General features: G+C 44.3%; 1 protein-coding gene across 2 annotated transcripts in view; it reads left to right on the forward strand.

Annotated features, from left to right (window-relative positions):
• The first annotated feature begins 814 nt into the window (after positions 1-814).
• Positions 815-19686, forward strand: part of LOC104282398 (vasoactive intestinal polypeptide receptor) — a 74597-nt gene continuing 55725 nt past the window's right edge. Inside the window, exon 1 of one of the 2 annotated variants that reach the window (XM_009880488.1) lies at positions 815-927. In XM_009880488.1, the coding sequence (XP_009878790.1) occupies positions 861-927 (67 nt within the window). In that variant the 5' untranslated portion in view covers positions 815-860. The remainder of the gene's footprint in view (positions 928-19686) is intronic. The other variant, XM_009880489.1, reaches the window with a different exon arrangement.

The following is a 19686-nucleotide window of genomic DNA, read 5'->3' on the forward strand; positions in this document are numbered from 1 at the left end:
CCAATCTCTTTGTAAGAGATGGGGTTTTATGCAGCGCCGTGTGCAATGCAACCTCCATTTCTGCTTGCAGTTGCGGTAACAATTAAGCAAGACCAGGGACACTGACAAGGGGACACTGTGTTACGTGACCGGTTGTCCAGCTCCTGGTTCCTTTTTTGGAGTGCAAATGGTTATTTGCACATTTTATGATTGAGGCGGTTTATGAATTACATGTTGTAAGGAGTCCAAGATTAATTACCTGAACTTTTATAGCCACAGTTGTGTTGTTACAAACACAATATAATTAGGTCTGACTGAGGAGAAACCACTTGGGGGAAAAAGTCTTGTCATTGGGAATTTCCTGCTTTTTAGCTCCTTGATCTCCTAATCTGCATCAGAGGTTTCGTTCTTATTTGATTTGGGTTTTGTTTTGCTTTGAATTAGCATGAGCCAGGAGGCAGGCCATGTGAGAACGGAGGGAATAAACCATGTAAGCCCAGATCCCACTGCTCTTGGCATAAATATTAAAACTGCCATCTTCCTGCCCTAGATGGCTGTTGGTGTTAGGTTAGTCAGGCAGGGTTCCCAGAGCATAAAAAAGCAGAATTGCTCCTGATCTTCTGAAAAAAAAAATAAGTGGAGTTGATTTTTAAGGAAGGCATCGAGGGAAATATTGTTTATTGAGCAGGCTCTTGTTTACAATCCCTTCTCTCAAGCAAACATAAAATAACGCTGCATGCATACCCCCGTTGTGCAGTGGCCCAGGAGACCTTAGATGGCCACCAGTCTCCAAGAATAAGTCCCTGAGGATAGATGGGTTTTGTTAACTCTCTTCTCTCTCCTTTCTGCAGGCATCCAGCACACGTCCGGAGTGCATCATCATGCAGGAGATTGAAGAGGAACGCAGCCAATGCTTGGCAGAGCTTGTTGGGGATAATCAGACTTCAGGTATGGGACCGCTGTCTTCCCTCACTGGCCTGCAAGCCAACATCACCCAGCCTCACATCTGCCTTGCCCATGCCGTTTCTCACCTCTTCTGCTGCTGGAGCAGGGCAGTCACTCCAGATGATGTTGAGCTCTTACATTAGGAGGGTGAGAAATAGGGACTTCCAAAGTACAATTCAATCAAGCAAGAGTTTGAATAGCTCGCTGGGGATCACTTGCTGCCTCCCTGCTGGGGAAGCCTAGCTTAGGTGTCCCAGTGTGTTTAATCACAGTCAGTCATCCATCTCTCTGAACTGGAAGTGCCTTAACCGATTTTTCCCTGGGATCTGAAAGCTTGAAGTTCTCATAGGCCTTGGTTTGCTTCAAGGGAAGTCATGGCAACCTTCTCATTCTGTTGAACTTCCCTCCCATCCCCATGCCAAAACTGCTCCTTCCCTGGTGGCAAAGCAGAGGAAGCAAGGGTGTGCTCCAAGGCTGCAAGGTATCTGTGAAGTCAGGCCAGGTGGCTGAGGTCCTCTCCTTGTTCGCATGACATGGAGCACACACCACATTGGGCAGTCCTCCTGGAAGGATCTCCCATCCTCTTAACCCACTCCCTGCTTCAGTGATCAGGAGAGGAAGGCCAGGTCAGTGGTGGCACCTTTTCTCTCCAGACTCCCAAGGATTCTCCATCCCAGCCTCAGGCAGCAGCCATGGAGCTGTGCCACCCTTGAGGAGCAGGCATGGCACACCACACGTTGGGCACGTGGGGTTTCAGAGCAGGAGAAAGGTTGTGGGATCTTGTTGTGAACAGAGGAGCTGCAAAGCAACCTGTAAGACACAACACAGGTGATGTGATGTTGAAAGGGTCTATGCTAACACAATTCCCTGGTGGCCAGCCTGCAGAGAGCTTGGGAAATTTTGACACAACCACCCATGCTCAGTCTTAAATTGTAGAGATCAGTGTGGCAGAGAAAGCAAGCTTTTGGTTTTGGTGCTGTCCTGTCCCATCCCATCCTGTCCCGTCCCGTCCCGTCCCATCCTGCAGCAGTGCTGTCGAAGCCCCAAGTTGAGGCATCAAGTAGGACCTCTCCCCCTCCAAATGCCTCCCTCAAGTTACAGGTCCTGGTTTTGCAAGTGAAGGAGGTATAGGCACCAGTGGTAGGCTGTCAGGCTCTGAAAACAAAGGATCACATTGCTGGGGGAGGGAGTGGGAAGACGGGTATCCTGCTCGATATTTGCATCCTGTCTCCTGGAAGAAGTCTTCTCATCCTCTTTCACTTGGCATTGCTTGCAGTTAGGCTACAGGCTGAAGGACTGTTCTGCACAATGCTTATTAATGATAGAACAGCATCCTGGGGACAAGCTGGTCCCTGGAGGAGCTTTACTGAATGCAAGGATGGCTTTTGGCCCCTGCTTTTATCTACTAAGATATGCTTTTCTTTGATTCGGAAACTATTTCAAGTGTTCCTGTACAGTTAAATGGAGCCGTTTGAAGAAATGTTCTCCTGGAATCCAGTAAAGGGAAAAGTCAGGGTAGTTTAAAACATTCATCTGAAAGCCAACTAAATGCTTCATTTCATTTTCATGGACATTTAAAGAAATTCAATTAAATACAGAACATTCAAAAAAAGAAGAATAAATACTTGAAGTGTTAATTTCTTTTTTCTTTTTCAAAATGATTTTTCTCATTGGAAAGTTTAATCCAAACCAGCTTTTTTTCCTCTCCACTGAATTAAACCGTTTAAAATATTTTTCCTGATTCTGATGTAAAAACACACTCAGTCGTGTTGCAAGACCTGAATGCCCAAGCACTAGCAAGTATATAAAAATCCTTTGGAGTTTGTTTTTCATAATGTAATGCTGAAATATTGGACTGGGGTAATTCTGCATTTCCACCAGTTGCCACCCGTAGTCATTAAATGGGGCTGATTCAGAAATCGCAGTTGTGAGCACTATAAAATGTTTTTTGTTCATGGAGACAGTACCTGCTACTCCTGAGGGAATGTCAGATGTCTTCTGTGTATGTCTGCATGTCCTTGGTGGAAATGGTCATGGAGAAGAACCTGGAGAAGAGAAGGCTCTGGGAAGACCTTATAGCACCCTTCCAGTATCTGAAAGGGGCCTACAAGAAAGCTGGAGACGGACTTATTACAAGGGCATGTAGTGATAGGATAATGGGTAATGCCTTCAGACTAGAAAAGGGTAGATTTAAGTTAAATATCAGGAAGAAATTTTTCACTATGAGGGTGGTGAGCCCCTGGCCCAGGTTGCCCAGAGAAGCTGTGGCTGACCCATCCCTGGAAGTGTTCACGGCCAGGTTGGACGGGGCTTGGAGCAACCTGGGCTTGTGGGAGGTGTCCCTGCCCATGGCAGGGGGTTGGAACTCGATGATCTTCAAGGTCCCTTCCAGCCTAAATCATTCTATAATTCTATGACATCAGGGTGGAACAAGTGTGTGTAGGGACATAGTGTGCTTCCAACCAAATTTTACAATGCCATTTGCGTGGAAAGCAGTTGGCATCCACGTGCCCCAAAACATCAGCAGGTATTTAAGAGCTCAATACCTGACTCTTATCTAGACACTTGCGGCTACCCTTGCAATCAACAGAAAGAAGCCAGCATCTCTGAAGTGTTGGCTCTCAAATGGGTGACTATAGGTGAATCATCTTATGAATAAGTTTGCTTTGAAAGTGGTGCGGACAGGTAACTTCAAAGTGCCTAAATGAAATGTGTTTCCTCCTTCGAGTGTTCAAGGTACAGCATGTGAGCACAAGTAGGTCGGAAAAAAAGATGTTATTCTGGAGTGGGGAACCATAACTCAATAAATGTAGCTGAGCATAGCTGCAAAATAGAACTTTGAACTCTGACAGTTGGGGGTGAGGGGGAAGTTTGTTGGGGAGAAATCTGATGAAGGTGATGATATGAGATCATATGAAGGTGATGACTGTTTAATCTGAGTGTTGCTGGAAAGAAAAAATCTGAGAAAAACTCCCAGGAAAAATGTAATTTTAACACGGTTCAGTCCCCCACAGGAGAATGGAAAGTGATGGAGATTCCCTGCCATCCGTAATGTAATACCTTGATTTATGACCAGGTGACTGTGTTGCCTTCTGTGCATTCCACATCCTTTCAGCAAAAAGAAAATCACTTGGGATTTAACAACCGATTTGTTGTCCTTTCTAATTAAATGAGTGGAAATAAGGAAGCACACTGTTTCGGTACAGTCTGGAAATAAAGCTTTGTTTGGAAGCCATTATCAATTTTATTGATCAGAGGGGCTTAATCACAGATGTAATTTGATGTGTCAGATAGATTAGTCACTTATTAAGAACACCTGATGGTAGCACTGAGATTGATCATCGGCTCAGGATAAGCAGGTGGATTTCCACTGATAAACGATAACGTCTGTCTTAATGCTATTTTGTCTTCAAACACCCATTCCTTACAGTGGGTGTGTACGCATGGATGAAATAAATGGTTTCTCTTCAAATTAAACCCATGTGTTTTCAGTGCAGGTAGTAGATGCCAATTGCCGTTCCTGGTGTCAGCAGCCCTGGACCACAGGACTGCTGCTCATTATTAGCAGGATGGGAGTCTCACGATTCGCTTTTAGGAGCATGATTCAGTATCCATGAAGTTATCCACATTTGAGGAGACTTTGGCAGGGACACAGGAGAGACGCAGGGGTCACAGAAGCATGACCACATCTGATGAGAAGAGGTTAGCTTTTCAGCACGGGAAGTGCTGCAGCTGGGGAGAAAACAGCGGGGAAGACCAGTTTAAGCTGGCAGTGTGTACACAGGAGAATAAAAAGGCTGTGAGATCAAAGTCTAGATTTTAAAGGAAGTTTGTAACCATCAGAGGATACCGAACAGCCTTTCTGGAGGTCTGCAGGAAGGAGTGTTTTATTGACTTGGTGGCAGAGCTTGCCTGGTTTATGAAAGGGTGTGTAGGATGCAGTTGCGTATTGCAGCACAGGGTTGATTTCATGAGCAGGGCTGCCCTTGCAGTCCTCTGCCCTCTTATCCTTTTACCCCTGTGCTGAAATAACTGGTGTAGACATAAAGTGACACTTGCAATTCAATACAGAACTGGATTCTTTACCATTAAAATCAAGACTAAGTAGGTGGAGGCCAGTTTGTTTCACACGGGCAAATCACCATTGCATGGGAATGACTTTTGGTGGGGGATTTCTTTCACTTGATTTTAGATGGCTCTAGTGTTTTCTGGCCATGTGTAGGCATCTCTTTTAGGATGTGATGAATTGTGTTCAGATTGTCTTGACTGTTGGCGAGATCTGCCTTTACTATGAGGGGATTCTTAGTGAGCAGCTCGGCTGTGTTGGAAATAACCACACTTCACATTTGCCTCCTGTCCTGGCGTTCACTGACTTGGAGGGGATTTGGCCAAATGAGGTGAAGTCCCAATTCCATGATTAGGAGTGATGAATATGTTCAGTCCCATACAGAACTGCATTTCAGGAAGCTAAACTTTCACTTGAGTATTTGCTAGATGATCTTTCCAGCCCTTTGGCCCCCAAAGAGTGCTCACAATATAATTTGAGGCATTATTTAATCTTTTGAAAAACCTGTTACTGTTCAAGTGGCAGGATTCTTCCCTGCTCAAGGCAGGAGACAGTGCACAAAATGCCTCGTCTCAATCTCGGTGCAGACTGTGTTCCTAAAGGACCTAAAACTCAGCTCAGTGAGACTGCCTGCACCATTTCTAAGAAGCAATTTTTTGCTGGGTTTTGACATGTTAGAAAAGGAGTTTTGATTATTCCTTCCCTCATCACACAGCTAAGGAGAAAGTGCTGCTGGACTGCATCACACAGACGTACCTGGGTGTTGGACTGGTGAGACAGGCTGAGAAAGTTGGGGTTGTTCAGCCTGGAGAAGAGAAGGCTCCAGGGAGACGTTAGAGCCCCTTCCAGTACCTAAAGAGGCTACAGGAAAGATGGGGAGGGGCTCATTATCTGGAAGCGTAGTGATAGGACAAGGGGTAACAGTTTTAAACTGAAATAGGGGAGATTTAAATTAAATATTGGGAATAAATTCTTTGCTGTGATGGTGGTGAGATACGGGAACAGGTTGCCCAGAGAAGTTGGGGCTGCCGCATCCCTGGAGGTGTTCAAGGCCAGGCTGGATGGGGCTTTGAGCAACCTGGGCTGGTGGGAGGTGTCCCTGCCCATGGCAGTGGGGTTGGAACTCGATGATCTTCAAGGTCCCTTCCAACCCAAACCATTCTATGATTCCATGATTCTATCTCGATGCAGTTACACCATCAGTGAATCTGCAGTGCTGCTTTCTGCAAGATCAGTGTGCTGTAAGCAACTGGTAGCAGGTCAGGTCTGGTGGTTCAGCTGCATCGTTCAAACGGTTTCCAGGTCATCCCAGATTTCCATCAGCCAGTGTAGGAGTCCTGCCTGGACAACTGTAGGATCAGTTCAGCCTAGTCAGTCCCGTGATTTGAATGCCTTCAGTGAGAGCTCTCTCTGCTGCCCTGCTGGACAAGCATGATGAGAAGTTCTTGAGAATTGCTTTGCAGAAGGGCATTTGCACTCTGCCAGCAGCTGTGGTGATATCAGCAGCCTGGGCTGTATTCTTTCCCTTTCTTTGTTCTCTGGCTGTCTTCTTTCCCTTTCTTTGCTCTCTGGTTGTTTTCTTTCCCTTTCTTTGCTCTCTGGCTGTACAGTGCTGCTTCTCTGGTGGCATGTCCCACCACTGCAATATAAAACAAATAAATACGGCAATTCCACAACCTGGGGTTCTCCAAAGCACTTAGTAGTTTTAGGAGCTTATAATAAATAGAATTCCTCTGTCCTCTGCATTACAGAACCACAGAATCACAGAATGGGTAGGAGTTGGAAGGGACCTTCGGAGATCATCTAGTCCAACCTCCCTGCCAAAGCAGGTTCACCCAGAGCAGGTTGGACAGGCGAGTTTTACTTTGATAATGCTTACAAACATATTTCAGAAATGAGGAAAGCAATCCCAGCACTGAAAACCAGGCTTTTACCCCAGATCCTTTTTCAGCCAGGACATCCATATGCAATACGGTGACTGCTTAGCTGATAATATAGTTAGCAGCAGTAGGAAAGCTCTCCCAAGGGTTAGGAGGAGAGGATGGCTGAAGGGGGTTTTGCTTTCCGGACCCACAGATGGTGGCAAATCTCTCTCTGTGTGAAGCGTGGCTGAGCCCGTAAAGGTTTGCTGCAAGGCAGGTCTCACTGCTGCGTTGCGTCTTTCTGACTTCCACTTGCTTTTTTTGTGTGCAATGATCCCTGATAAAAGAGGGTTGTTTTTTTTTTTATTATTATTTTCCCCTTTGCATGCCTGCAGTTTATGAACAGTTCAACTTAACCTGAAGCACTCAAATAAAATTAAAAAAAAAAAAAAAGTAACCAGCTTTCTTTTGTTAAAAAGCCAAGAAAAGCAGTCAGGTCTAGGTCGGTTGGCTCAGCTCATGATCCGTTTATCCCATTATTGCTAATCAATTCCCTCTGCAATCAGATATTCTTTCAGAAGCAGCAGAGTCATTTGGGGATGGCAGTTCAGTGAGGTACTGTGATTCGTGGTTGGGTGGGACCATCAGCTCTGGAGACCATGCCGCTGCGCGGGAAGCATAGTGTCATATGGTAAAGAGCCTTTGCGGATAGCGGTGGGAGTATCAGGCAGCACTTGAGCACAGAAATCCTGGCCCAGATTTGGAGATAACTTCAATGGCATGGAAGTTTGTGTGTCTCTATTCAAGAAAATAGAGGAGACCTTTAAACCACAGAAGACTCCTGACACCAGACCCTGATGACCTGAGCAGATGTGATGCAGTTTTCTTCATTAACACAGTTCCTTGGCTTAGTAACACAAAATCACTGAGGTTGGAAGGGACCTCCTGATTTCTGCTAGTCCAAACCCCTGATTAAACCACAGTCAGCAAAATCAGGTTGCTCAGGGCCATGTCCAGTTGGGTTTTGAGTATCTCCAGGAATAGAGACTCCACAACCTCTCTAGACAACCTGTTCTAGTGTTGAAGTATATTAACAGGTGAAAAAAGTCTTATTTTTAAATGGAATTTCCTGGTTCTCAGTTTGTGCCCGTTGCCACTCTGCGTTCTTTGCTTTCCCCTGAATGCCATCGGGTATTTATACACATCAATAAGATCCCACCTGAGCTTTCTCTTCTCTAGGCTGAACAGTCTCAGCTCTCTCAGCCTTTCCTCATATGTGAGATGTTCCAGTCCCTTAATCTTCTTTGCAGCCCTTTGCTGGACTCTCTCCAGTATGTCCATGTCTCTCGTGTAGTGGGGAGTCCACACCCGGACGCAGCATCCCAGGTAAGTCTCAGCAGCGCTGAGCAGAGGGGAAGGATTGCCTCCCTCAACTTACTGGCAACACACCTCCTAATTCAGCCCAGGATACTATTCATCTTCTTTGTGGCAGGGACACATGGCTGGCTTGTGTTCAACTTAGTGTCCACCAGGACCACCACGTCCTTCTCTGCAAAGCTGCCTGCAGGGGTGCATGGCATTATTGCTTCCCCAGTGTAAGGCTTTGCATTTCCCTTTGTTGAACTTCTGTCACCTTATGATTTTTCAGGACTTTTTTTTTTTTTTTTGTCTCTGAAAAGGAAGAATTTCAGCTTGATTTGAATCCTAAATTCTTGCAGAAGTTAAGTGTAATTGAAACGAGTTCAGGACTTCACAGCTGGAGGCCATCAGCATCTCATGGAGTCAGACTAGCATTTAGTCTATCTGTTCCCCCCACAGTTCAGTAGCGTGGAGATAGCTGAGATGATTTTCTAAGTGTCAGTGAAAATTGCCAATGGCCATCAAGGAGCCGCTATAGACGAGCTGCTTCTGATACCTAAAGCACTTCAGCACTGCACTTTATATTTGCAACCTAGACCTGTCTGTCTTGCAAGTAGGATTTGAAACCTCGATCAAAAAGTCAGAAAAGTGGAGAATATAAAAAAAAAAAAAAATAGTGCCAATCCCCTTCCCAGTGCCTGTTCATATCTGCTTAACTTGTACATGCTTCACACTTGTTGTGGGCAATAGAGCTGAGTCCTGCAAGCTCATCACCAGCATTGTCACATGCAAAGAAATCCAGGAGGGAAATGGCCCATGTTGTTTATTCCCTGTAGACTGCTTTTACTGTTCCACAGGCCTAGAGCAGAGGCTGGCTTGAAAAGCCAAATGTAGAGATTGGGGTTCTTTGTCAGACTCCCTTGAAGAAATCAAGGCATGTTTGATGGGAGAAGCAGCAGTGAACATATGGAAATTAAAAGTCAAGCTGGAAAAACGTTAATGAAGTTTAAATTAGGAGTCTGTTTATTCATCACCATCTGTTTATAGTGCAGTAAGATAAGAAATAATTAATAGTTCCTTGCTTGCAAAAGTTCAAGTGAATTCTCACCTTCCAGTTGCATAAGACCTCCTGGGATAGGTGATGTGTTGGTCAGATTTGTATGTTATCAGCATCTCTCCAGGTGCTCCATCGCTAGAACGGGTACTATGTGGCTGATAGCAGCTGAAGCACTCGAGGTGGTGCACACAGCAGGGTGGAGAAGGGGGTGGATGGACCACTAACCCCAGGCTGGGGAGATGCTGCTGCTTCTGGCTGCGTCAAGGTGGTGGTACATCCCTGAGACCTACTGAGTGCTCACGTGAGTGCTCCTTACACCTTCAAATACATGTGGATGGATGGTTTTGTTAGCAAAAAGCCACTGTTTTAAATACAGTAATGGAGGCAGTATTCAGATGATCTACCGAACTGGCGGATTTGAAGGTTGGTAGCTTCCAGGAGAAATACACATTTTGGCAGATGTCCGAGGGGTCTCTGGGTAATAATGTAAGGTGGCACTGGTGCAGCCAGAGGAGAGAACTGTCCCCAGGCTGAGAAGGTCTGAAGAAGGGCTTTGGTTGCAGTGGAAGCAAGCAGATTTGTCCCAATGATTCAGAGCAGTCAAGGAAAAAAGTCAAGAAAAATAGTCAGACCCTTGAACAGGGGTTGACTCTTGTGAGCCCTTAGCCACACGTCAAAGTTCCTAACAGATACTCGTGGATAATCAGTGTGACCTCCAGTTGTCATTTCAGAATTGTGTAGGGCTCTCGTAAGTCTTGTACCATATCCACCAGCCCTCCCAAAAATCTCATATATCCTGGGATATAAATCTCATATATCCTGGGACATCAGGGATGGTATTAAATAACTACTGCTGGTCAGCTAAACCAAGCCCTGAGGATTTAGTCAACATACTTGATGAAGCCTGAAAAGCAATTTAGTTCAGTCTGAAATAGATACCTACATTTGATCTAAATGATATCTTTAAAGGCAAAGGGACCTGCAGGACTTTTTTTCATCTTGTCTTTCCTTAGTTTTTCATTTACTGTACTTTATTAATCTGGTCTAGGTGATACAAAGGGCCTCTTGGTTTCAGTCTTGCTCTCACCAGCAGCATGGGGCAACTTCCAGATATGACATCAATCCTCCCCACTCCTGGACAATGTGGCCTCTCTTACAACAGCAGAAAATTCAGCCATGTGACATCAAGACTTTAAACCCCAGACTCTTGTTTGTCTCTCTTAGAGGATCAGTACCAGAGTCAAGGTGCCTTTTATTTAGCAGAAATTTTTCTTCCACTTGTTGGACAGCGGCCATGATACTCAGTTGGGACAGGCCACTGCATGGTACCTCCAAATGGTCTTCCTTCATTAACGCATTCTTCATCTGCTCTGGGACTCTTCCCAGCCACCAACAGCTCTTACAGAGGTGGAGCCTGCTCTCTGGGAATTCAAAAGAAAGAAATCTGCCCTGTATTTTTCAGAGGATAACCTTCCCTTGACCACACTAGGAAAGATGGCATCTGGAACATGAGAAGGAATCATGTGTTGCCATGGTGGTAAACCCAGCTTCAACCCTTAGATGTGAGCAGCCCCCAGACTTTTGTGTTGGCTGTTCTGACCCAGTCTGAAGATGATGGCCATTCTTCCAGGCCATGAGTCTCTTTCTGAGGAAATAGTACCCAAAGGTGTTTTTCCTACACAGCTGTTATCTGACGGTCCATCCTTGCTTGGTAACTCACTGCTCAAGGAGGGTGCACCTCTCTGCTGAGGACTGCTCATTCCCAGTTGGGAATAGTGGTACCTCCTCAGTCACTTATTGCTGTCTTGCTGGGCTGTTACCCCATCACCTGAAGTCCAGACACCTACCATCCACAGCATGAAATTCAAACACAGCTCTCCACAGCACCTTATCGTTCTTCCCCATAGACCTAAGAGCTGATTTTTGCCTTGACCTCACCTTTCTATAGACACAATCATGAGATAAGACATTACAACATCTGTTTTCTGCCTCAATGCACTATAGGGGTGGAGGCTTTGCCTTTGTTTTGCCTGCTGCTGACAAGTCCTGGCTGCAAGCTTTCTAACAAACAGCAGTGTTTATTTGACTTGGGAACAGCTGTCTTGTGGCTTGTCGGGGTTAACAGCCATTTAGTGGACATAAGTCTTGAACTGAAAAAGGCATTTTTCATTTGGAGAATATGTAACATTTTTAAATGCCATCAGACTTTTTGGTTAATTGGGTTTTTTTTAGCATGGGATGATATATGAATGCACACAGCCTTAGTTATGTGAAGGTCATAAAAACAAGGAGAAAATGCCATTGCTGCAGATCAATGGAAAGGAAATTCAAAACATTTTCAAAGCTCAGACGAAATCCATCTATGCAGAGCTTTTGTTTCTGACAACGGCTTGTATTTTTCCTGTTCACATCCCGTCAGATTTCTGGTTAAGAAATCTCTCCTTCCTCATCTTTTTTTTATTTTTCTTTTCCTGCTAAAAAGCTGATTGTATTGGAGCACTTTCATGATGGTATCCACCTTTTTTATGTAGGATAAGTACATTGGAAAATGTTGCATATGCCATAAGTTATGTCGATCTCCTGTTACAATATATGGCTGAGATCCAAAACCTGCTGCAGCTGGTGGAGATTTTTCCACTGATTTTACTATGCATTGGACTTTCTGTGACCTTGATGCCTTTATTTATTGATATCCAGACCTTTTAACATAGGAGAGTGGAATTGTGGAGAACATGAGAAGCTGAGGTCAGAGGTACCATGCTTTACATCCACCAGGCCTCAGCAGGGTCTCTATTATGGAAAACTTTTATATTATTGGTGTCTCACAAATGTAAATTTTCTTTTTTCTTGCTTTCTAACTATTAAATATGCCTCCATGTGAAACCAAAGCTTTCTGGTCCCTCTTGTCCCTTCCTACAGAGCTAAGGTAGAGGGCTTCCACACAACCTTTCCTTCTTCTGCAGATGCCCCTCTGTCTTTATGGGCGAGAAGCACATTTCCAGCAAAAACTCCCATCACATTTAATAAGCAAGAGCCAGGTCATGAATATTTTACATGGTGAAACTCTCTCCAGCTTTGTGTAAGGACTGTCATATCTTTCTAGTAGCAGGACAAGCAGTCTGTGGCTTACAGTTTGTAGAAGAAAATTCCATTTTACCCTTCCTTTTTTTCAGTGGGATGTCATATCTTAGCCCAATATTTACCGTGAAGAGCAACACAGCATTGGCTGAAAATCTCCTCCATTGCAAAGCACATGACTTAGTCTGGAAGGTACAGAATGATCCTTTAAAGTAGCAACAGGGTATGATTCCTCTTAATCATGCCCTAATTGCTATAGAAGAGACTTCTCCACAGCTTGTTCCAGATAGGTAGAGACCTCTCCACATCTTGTTCCAGATTGGTAAGCCATGAGCACATTGCCAAGAGGGGCTGTCACTTGCCTGTTTGCCTTCAATGAGCAAGTCAAGCTGAGTTGGTCAGTGGGAGGCTTTGAATTCCATTAGAGTGACCAAGTCTCCCGAGCTCTCAGCTTGGTGCTACCATTCAACTTTGAAAAGTTGAGGAAAAGTCTCCTGACCCTCACAGCACTTGAACCATCCGTGAGAGCTGCTGCACTCCTGTCCTGTCCTTGCTTGGCCCATTTTAATGGGAAAACCCACAAAATCTCTAATGCTTTCCTCCTCACAGCATCCCTGTCTCCTTCTGGTAGGCAAGACAGTGAGGTACAGAGGAGCTACAGCCTGAGTGAGTCCCATTTTAGATCTTACATTGTCAGGGGAGTCACTCGTGCCTCCCCAACAGTCAAAAAAGCATTGGTAGAGGTTGAGCCTAGTCATCTTGGCTATGAATTGCTGTCTGGAGGTGCCAACATGGGAAAAGCCCTATAGGAAGAGTAGATACCCAAATTCAAAGTCTGGTTCTCTATAAATCCAGTTCTCTACAAGAGCTGGTGAGTTTGAGTGAAGAATGAAGCTCTGGAATAATCCTTTAAGTGTGCTCCATGTCAGAGCACGAGAGATCTCTCTCTTGTTTAGATGCTGGTGAGGAGATAAGTTAATGCTTTTAGCAACCTACTTTATAAATCTTTGTCTTAAATCTTGGATCTTTCGTTTCAGTTTACATGTTCTGGAATTAGGCAGAAGGGCTCAGCTCATAAATTTGATTTATAAAAGGAGTGATCTGGAGGGATGAAAAACGTTAAATGTTTATTTAGTTTGTTGGTTAAAGAAAGGCTGAAAGATTAGAAACATTTTTTTTTTTTAAACTTGTTTCCTAATAGATGTTGATGATGGAAAAACTCATGGGATTTTTGTGCTTAAAAATAATACTCCAGAAATAGTCTCTGGTGATTTCTTTCACACTGTTTAGAATGACTCAGTCTGGGGGCTTAAGGTGAGGTTTCCTTCATATGTCTTTGAGTCAAATTTCTGTAAACATTTAGGAAGAAAGAAGTCTTTTAACATTTCCCGTTGAGTGCTTGGACAGCTTCTGCTGGAATTCACTGCTGAAGTGCAAACCAGGTTTTATAGCAAGTAACGGTGTTCTTGTTACTCTCCAGCTTGTACACAGAGTGGGGAAAAAAAAATCAATATCTCTGTCTTGCGACATTTATTGAGGCAAAGTCCAAGGTAAACTCTTTTCACTTACCTTCAATCTGTGGGTCCTTTCTTTTGCTTTCTGTGATTGCCCAAGTCCGTTTTCTGCTGAATTGGCACTGCGAATCCCTCACTGAGGGATGAATAAAGGAGCATCAGTGCGCCACAAAGACCATGTCAGTGGTGGGAAGGAAATGCGACGGTGTCGGGGTTTTGCATGCCCTGGCAGGATTGTGGCTTTCCTTCAGTTAAGCGGTTTCTCTGTCACATCCTGCCTGCAGTGCTGGAGTGATAGCAGGCGGCACGAGAGGCAAAACAAAATATCCAAATCAAATGCAAAGCTATGGAAAGTTGAAGGGGGAGCTCTGGGGGAATGGGTTTGCTTCAGAGCAGACTGTCAGTGTTGATAAAAATAAAAAGGTGATGAGATGGAGCTGGGGGAGGAGAGATGCCCGCAGGATGCTTGAGTGGGGCTTGGGGGGAGGAGAGCACGGCAGTGAATACAGAGGGGAAGGGTTGAATTTTACAGGGAAGGGTGGGAGGATTCATTTATTGAAACCTTGGAGCCAAGCTAGCCTCAATCAAACCCAATCTGTCACAGAAAAAGAAGGTAAAACCCTATTCTGCAAGTCCAGGGCAGGGCAGGGTGGGGTGGAATTAAAAGCACAAAAGGTACAAAGGAGAAATGATAAGAAGCTGCTTCCATGGGAGAAGCAACTAAATAGGCTAGGACACTTCAGCTTGAAAAAGAGATGCCTGAGGAGGGATATGAAAGAAGACTTTATGTTTTTTCTCCCCAGGGAAAGGCATATTGTGGTTAGGTTATGAATATTTCTGTCTTTGTAAAAGAACTAGGCAATTCCTAATGAAAGCAACGAGCAGGTTCAAAGCAAATTCAGAAAGGGATGTATTTTTTCTTTCAGTGGACGCTTAAACTGAGCAACTCCTTGGCTCAGGAGGTTGTGAATTTTAAAAATTTCCACAGGTTCAGAAGAAAAATCAGATTGCATTTAATTGACAAAAATTATGGAAGAAAAAGAATCTATCTAAGGTAATTTTTTTTTTTAATTACATAAAACTTTGAAGAGTAAAATAGATTATCCCTGATTCACAAGTCTCTGCTCATTGGCGTCTGGGGCAGCAGTAGTAACCCAACGTCACGATGGGTTTTTCTAGCCTCTACCATGACTGAATTCAAGCTGCCTCTCTGGAACCGAGTTAGCAGATTATTGCAGGGACCATCTTTTAGGGTCTGTCTTTTTTAGTCAGGCAAAAGCTTAGTACTTGAAAGGGACAAGAAGGTTGATGCAATGCTAATTGGTTGTAATTAGACCAAACTGGGCAAACCACGGGTGAGCACCGAGGCTGCACTTCTGCGTGAGCTTCTCAGTGGGAGAATAAATGTCACCCAGCAGCTCTTTACAGTCCCAACTCTAGAGAGGTTGGAAACTGCCTGCTGCTATCAAATTGGAGTGAAAATGAGTTTCCATTGCAAGCACACCAGCCTGTTGATGGTACCCAGTGATAGCTCAGCCTGGCTTAATCAAGTTGCGCCTTTGCCTTGCTGTTATCTACCTGTGGGTAGTGAGAGGCATGCAGAGATCCCAAGATACCCCAGACATCAAACGGACATCTCCGCATCTGAACATGGATTCAGAGAGCAAAAGTTTTGCAGGTGAATGTGCTTCAGAAGAGACCAGGAGTGACTCCATTCATTAGGGAGAATTTGGTGTGAATGGGAGATGTCCTTTAAGGTTTGTTTTCTGAATTGGGAGTTCACCTGGGTTAAAAGAGTGCCTGGCACCAGCCTACTGCCATTCATTTCTTTCCTCAGCCAAACCAAGTTGCATCTCAGAGCCATGCCAGAGCTCTGGAATTCATGTTTATTCATGAAGGAGAGTTATTCTCTGCTGCTTCCTAGATAAGCTTTGACCATAGATTTGCTGTAAGTGTAGATATGACTCAAATAAATGGTTTCTTTTTGCTCTCCAGTCTGCTGGTTCTGCAAACCACTGTATACCTGTGCCTCGTGACAATTGACCTGTTTTCTGTTTATTAACCTTTTAAAGGGAGAGGAAATGAGGACCTGAGCTTTGATTCACATTTAGCGGAGACAGTGGAAAAGGTTACCACCTTCGGCAGCTGTGGTGGGGTTTCCTAACCCACTGCAGCCAAGGCTGCGCCAGTGGTCTTCAGCCGCTTCTTCTGAGTCAGAGCTTCTCAGAGAAGGGCTCCACAAAGCCCAGCTGAGGCTGGTGCAGCCCTTGGCTTGCACTTGGGGCTGAGCTGTTGGATATAAAGATCTCAGCTCCGGTGCGTGGCCAACAGCCCTCAGCCCATTCATCGATGGTCCTCCTTGAGCAAGACTACAGGAGCCCACTTCAAGAGGGAGAGATGTGGCTGCTCGTAATTGCAGTAATTGCGTGCCTTACAGTGCAATGACAAGTGGTTTGATCTGCTTATTTGAAGCAAGGTTAAAAGGCAGCTTTGTTAGAGTCATGAAGGGTTTCTCCCTGCAACCCTCCAGAAGATATTTGGCTCCAGAGAGAACAATCTACCAGGCAACAGCAGGACAAAGCTGAGTCTCTGGAAGTCACAGTTAAAATAACCAAAAAGAATAAAACTCTCTTTTATATATATTTATAATGATGCGAGTTTAAAGACTGTACCTGATTACCCAGGGACATGGTAAATGCTACTGTCCTGAAAAAGTCACATGACACTGCTTCTCCAGACTCACTTGTGATCCTTTCCAAAGCAAAGCACAACCTTTGGCAGTGTGTACTCCTTGGCTTTCGGTAGCAAGCAAATAAGCAGAGGAGTTCTTTGGATTGAAATGGAGCTGAAGAGTAGGTGTATTCACAGCTCATTTCTGCCTGCTGCCTTGGGTAGAGCTTAATAAATACCTTTGTATCCTCCCTGCAGATACTGAGTGCAAGGGACAAGACAACATTTACAATTAATTAAGGGAGAAGCACTTAGCAGTCACCAAACATGATTTGATCAGGCAAAATGTTATCTTTATTACATCCATGAAGGCTAAGTGATGCCACAGGGATTTCCCTTTTCCAAGGTACATTGCAGCTGTTTCTGCCCTCAGTTTACTCAGGTACTGGTCTGTCATGGTGACATGACTCGAGGTCCCACCTCAAGTACTGTGTTCAGTTTTGGGCCCCTCATGACATGAAAGACATTGAGGTTCTCGAGCATGTCCAGAGAAGGGCAACGGAGCTGGTGAGCGGTCTGGAGCGCAAGTCTTGTGAGGAGCGGCTGAGGAAACTGGGGGTGTTCAGCCTGGAGAAAAGGAGGCTGAGGGGAGACCTTCTCGCTCTCTACAGCTCCCTGAAAGGAGGTTGTAATGAGGGGGGTCGTCTCTTCTCCCAAGTAACAGGTGACAGGATAAGAGGAAGTGGCCTCAAGTTGCACCAGGGGAGGTTTAAATTGGATACTAGGAAAAATTTCTTCACCAAAAGGGTTATAAACATTGGAACAGGCTGCCCAGGGAAGTGGCTGATTCGCCACCCCTGGAGATATTTAAAAGAGAGGTAGACGTGGTGCTGAGGGACGTGGTTTAGTGGTATCTTGGCAGTGTTAGGTTAGTGGTTGGACTTGATCTTAAAAGTCTGTCCCAACCAAAACAATTCCATGATTCTGTGACTGAATATTGCCAGCCAACCCCCTGATTCCAGCAGTTTGCCAGAGTAAGGTCTATCGGTTTTGGAGGAAGAAAACCATTTTCTGGAAGGATATCTGATAAAGGTTGTCTCTGTCCTGGTTTGGATGGACACAAACTTTTGCCTGATGTTGCAATGGGCTGATTACAGGGCGAGCAGCAAGCGTTAGACTGAAAATGCAAAGCATCTTGCAGGTATCAATCTTTGTATTGTTCCAGTTCATTAAATTCGAGTTACTCATGCAGGCCCTCTTCTAGTCATTGGAGAGAAGACAGCACCTCCAAAGAATGATTCATTTGCTGAACTTTAGATAACCATCCCACGGAGACATGAAGTGCCAGCCAGGGCTCTGGTTTCCATTAGCTTCTTCAGGTTTACGCATCGGACTTTTAGATGCATAAATTTAGGGATATGAATCCCACCTTTAAAACCTGGACCCTTCCAGCAGCTGCACAAATACTGTCAGCATGTCTGGGGGGAGCACTAGGGAAGGATGATGTTGGAAGAGCTCATCAGCTGATACGAGAGGTCTTCACAAGGGCAATAATTTTTAAAGATCCACTTTGTGTGTTTTGCAAGGCCAGTCTTGTGTGTCTTCACTTCATTTTAATCAGAAAGAGCTTTTGTTACAAAAGTGAACTCCTAAAAGCTGTTTTCATGCATCACAGATGGCGGTGAAAAATTTTAACCAAGGAAAAGATACAGATCACAAAAATTCTCAAAGTGCGTAATCCAGGACATTTAAAAAGCCATCTGATACTATCACCTGGTATTTTATTTTGCATTATAAGCTGTCCTGAGGTAATGGGTGCACTATAAGTTATTGAGGTTGATGGAAGTTAAGATTGTAGAACATGAAAGATCCTGTTATGAAATCATCTATTTTCCATGGGCAGAATATCTAATATCTTAATACTTTTGGAGCTGCTGGCTGTTTGGCAGCAGATAAGTATGACGCTGTGGAAACTGAGCTTTGCACCTGATATTAGAAACCTGAAAACTGAATTTTAATGAAGGCTACAGAAGAGCATGCACGAAGAAGATACTGTCAGTTATTTGGTTTTTCTCAGGCTCCGATAAACGCACCTCAGGACTTCATTTGAAAAGTTCTGCTTGCTCATGAAAGAAGGAAGGAAAAACCTGTAAAATAACTTTGAAAAAGAGCTGCTGTGGGTTTTTTTTTTTCATCTTCAAAGCATTTTTGTGTGCTCTCTTTAGTGATCTGAGACAGCATGCTGCCACAGATTGATGATGACACCAGCCTTTTTCTTAGCCCAAGTAGTAAAAGATGATTTAAAGGAAGAATTTCAGATCAGGATATAATTACTGAGAAATGCAGCTTGACAGTGGTTTTCATAGTTCCCTTTGCTTGCATGTGAAGAGTATTTTCTCAAAGCTTTCTTCTTCATATTCTAGTTTCTCTTGTTAGGTTGTTGACCTTAACAGCAACACGTTAGTCACATTTGGGGAAGTGTTGCAATCTAATGGGGCATGACAAATAACCGAGAGCAGAGGTGCTATAAAAAAGTGAGATCTGTTGACAACCCATCTATCTAACCCAGGCAGCAATTGAAGTGCCTGTCTGTTGGAAATTTAAAGGGGAAAAAAAAATAGTTTTCGAAATTCTAGTAAGGACTGTAATATATGTAACATGTTGAGGCAAAAAAACATCAGATTTTTTTTTAATTCTGGTCTGCCAACTCCTTTTGGCGTCAGTGCTAATGTTACATTATTCAGCAGTGCAGCACGTATGTGATATCTTTTGAGAAAGCAGAAATAAAAGGACAAGATCAGAACCACATTTTATAATTCTGTAGGAAGGACATACCTGATGATATTTTTCTCTCCGAAAGTTTTTGTTCTATTCAAAAAAATCTTCAGAAATGCTTAACTTTAACAAAATCCTAAGTTTTCTCCCTGGAGTTAGCTCCATTGGTTATACCTTCATTCCTAGCTCGAATCGCTAGGAGCGTACCACCTTGCACCACCCTTCCATAGAGAGCATCTCCTGGAGATGGCACTGTCCCTCCTCAGCCTCACGGAGTGTTTTGTGCCTTTTCCTTTTTTAAGGAGCAAAACTGCTTCTTGAGAAGGGATTTGACTCCTGATCCCTTGATTGTCATCGGTGTCCCCTTCCTGCTGTGCGTAT

This window comes from Charadrius vociferus, unplaced genomic scaffold, assembly GCF_000708025.1.
Source record: "Charadrius vociferus isolate BGI_N301 unplaced genomic scaffold, ASM70802v2 scaffold12, whole genome shotgun sequence".
Classification (NCBI taxonomy): domain Eukaryota; kingdom Metazoa; phylum Chordata; class Aves; order Charadriiformes; family Charadriidae; genus Charadrius; species Charadrius vociferus.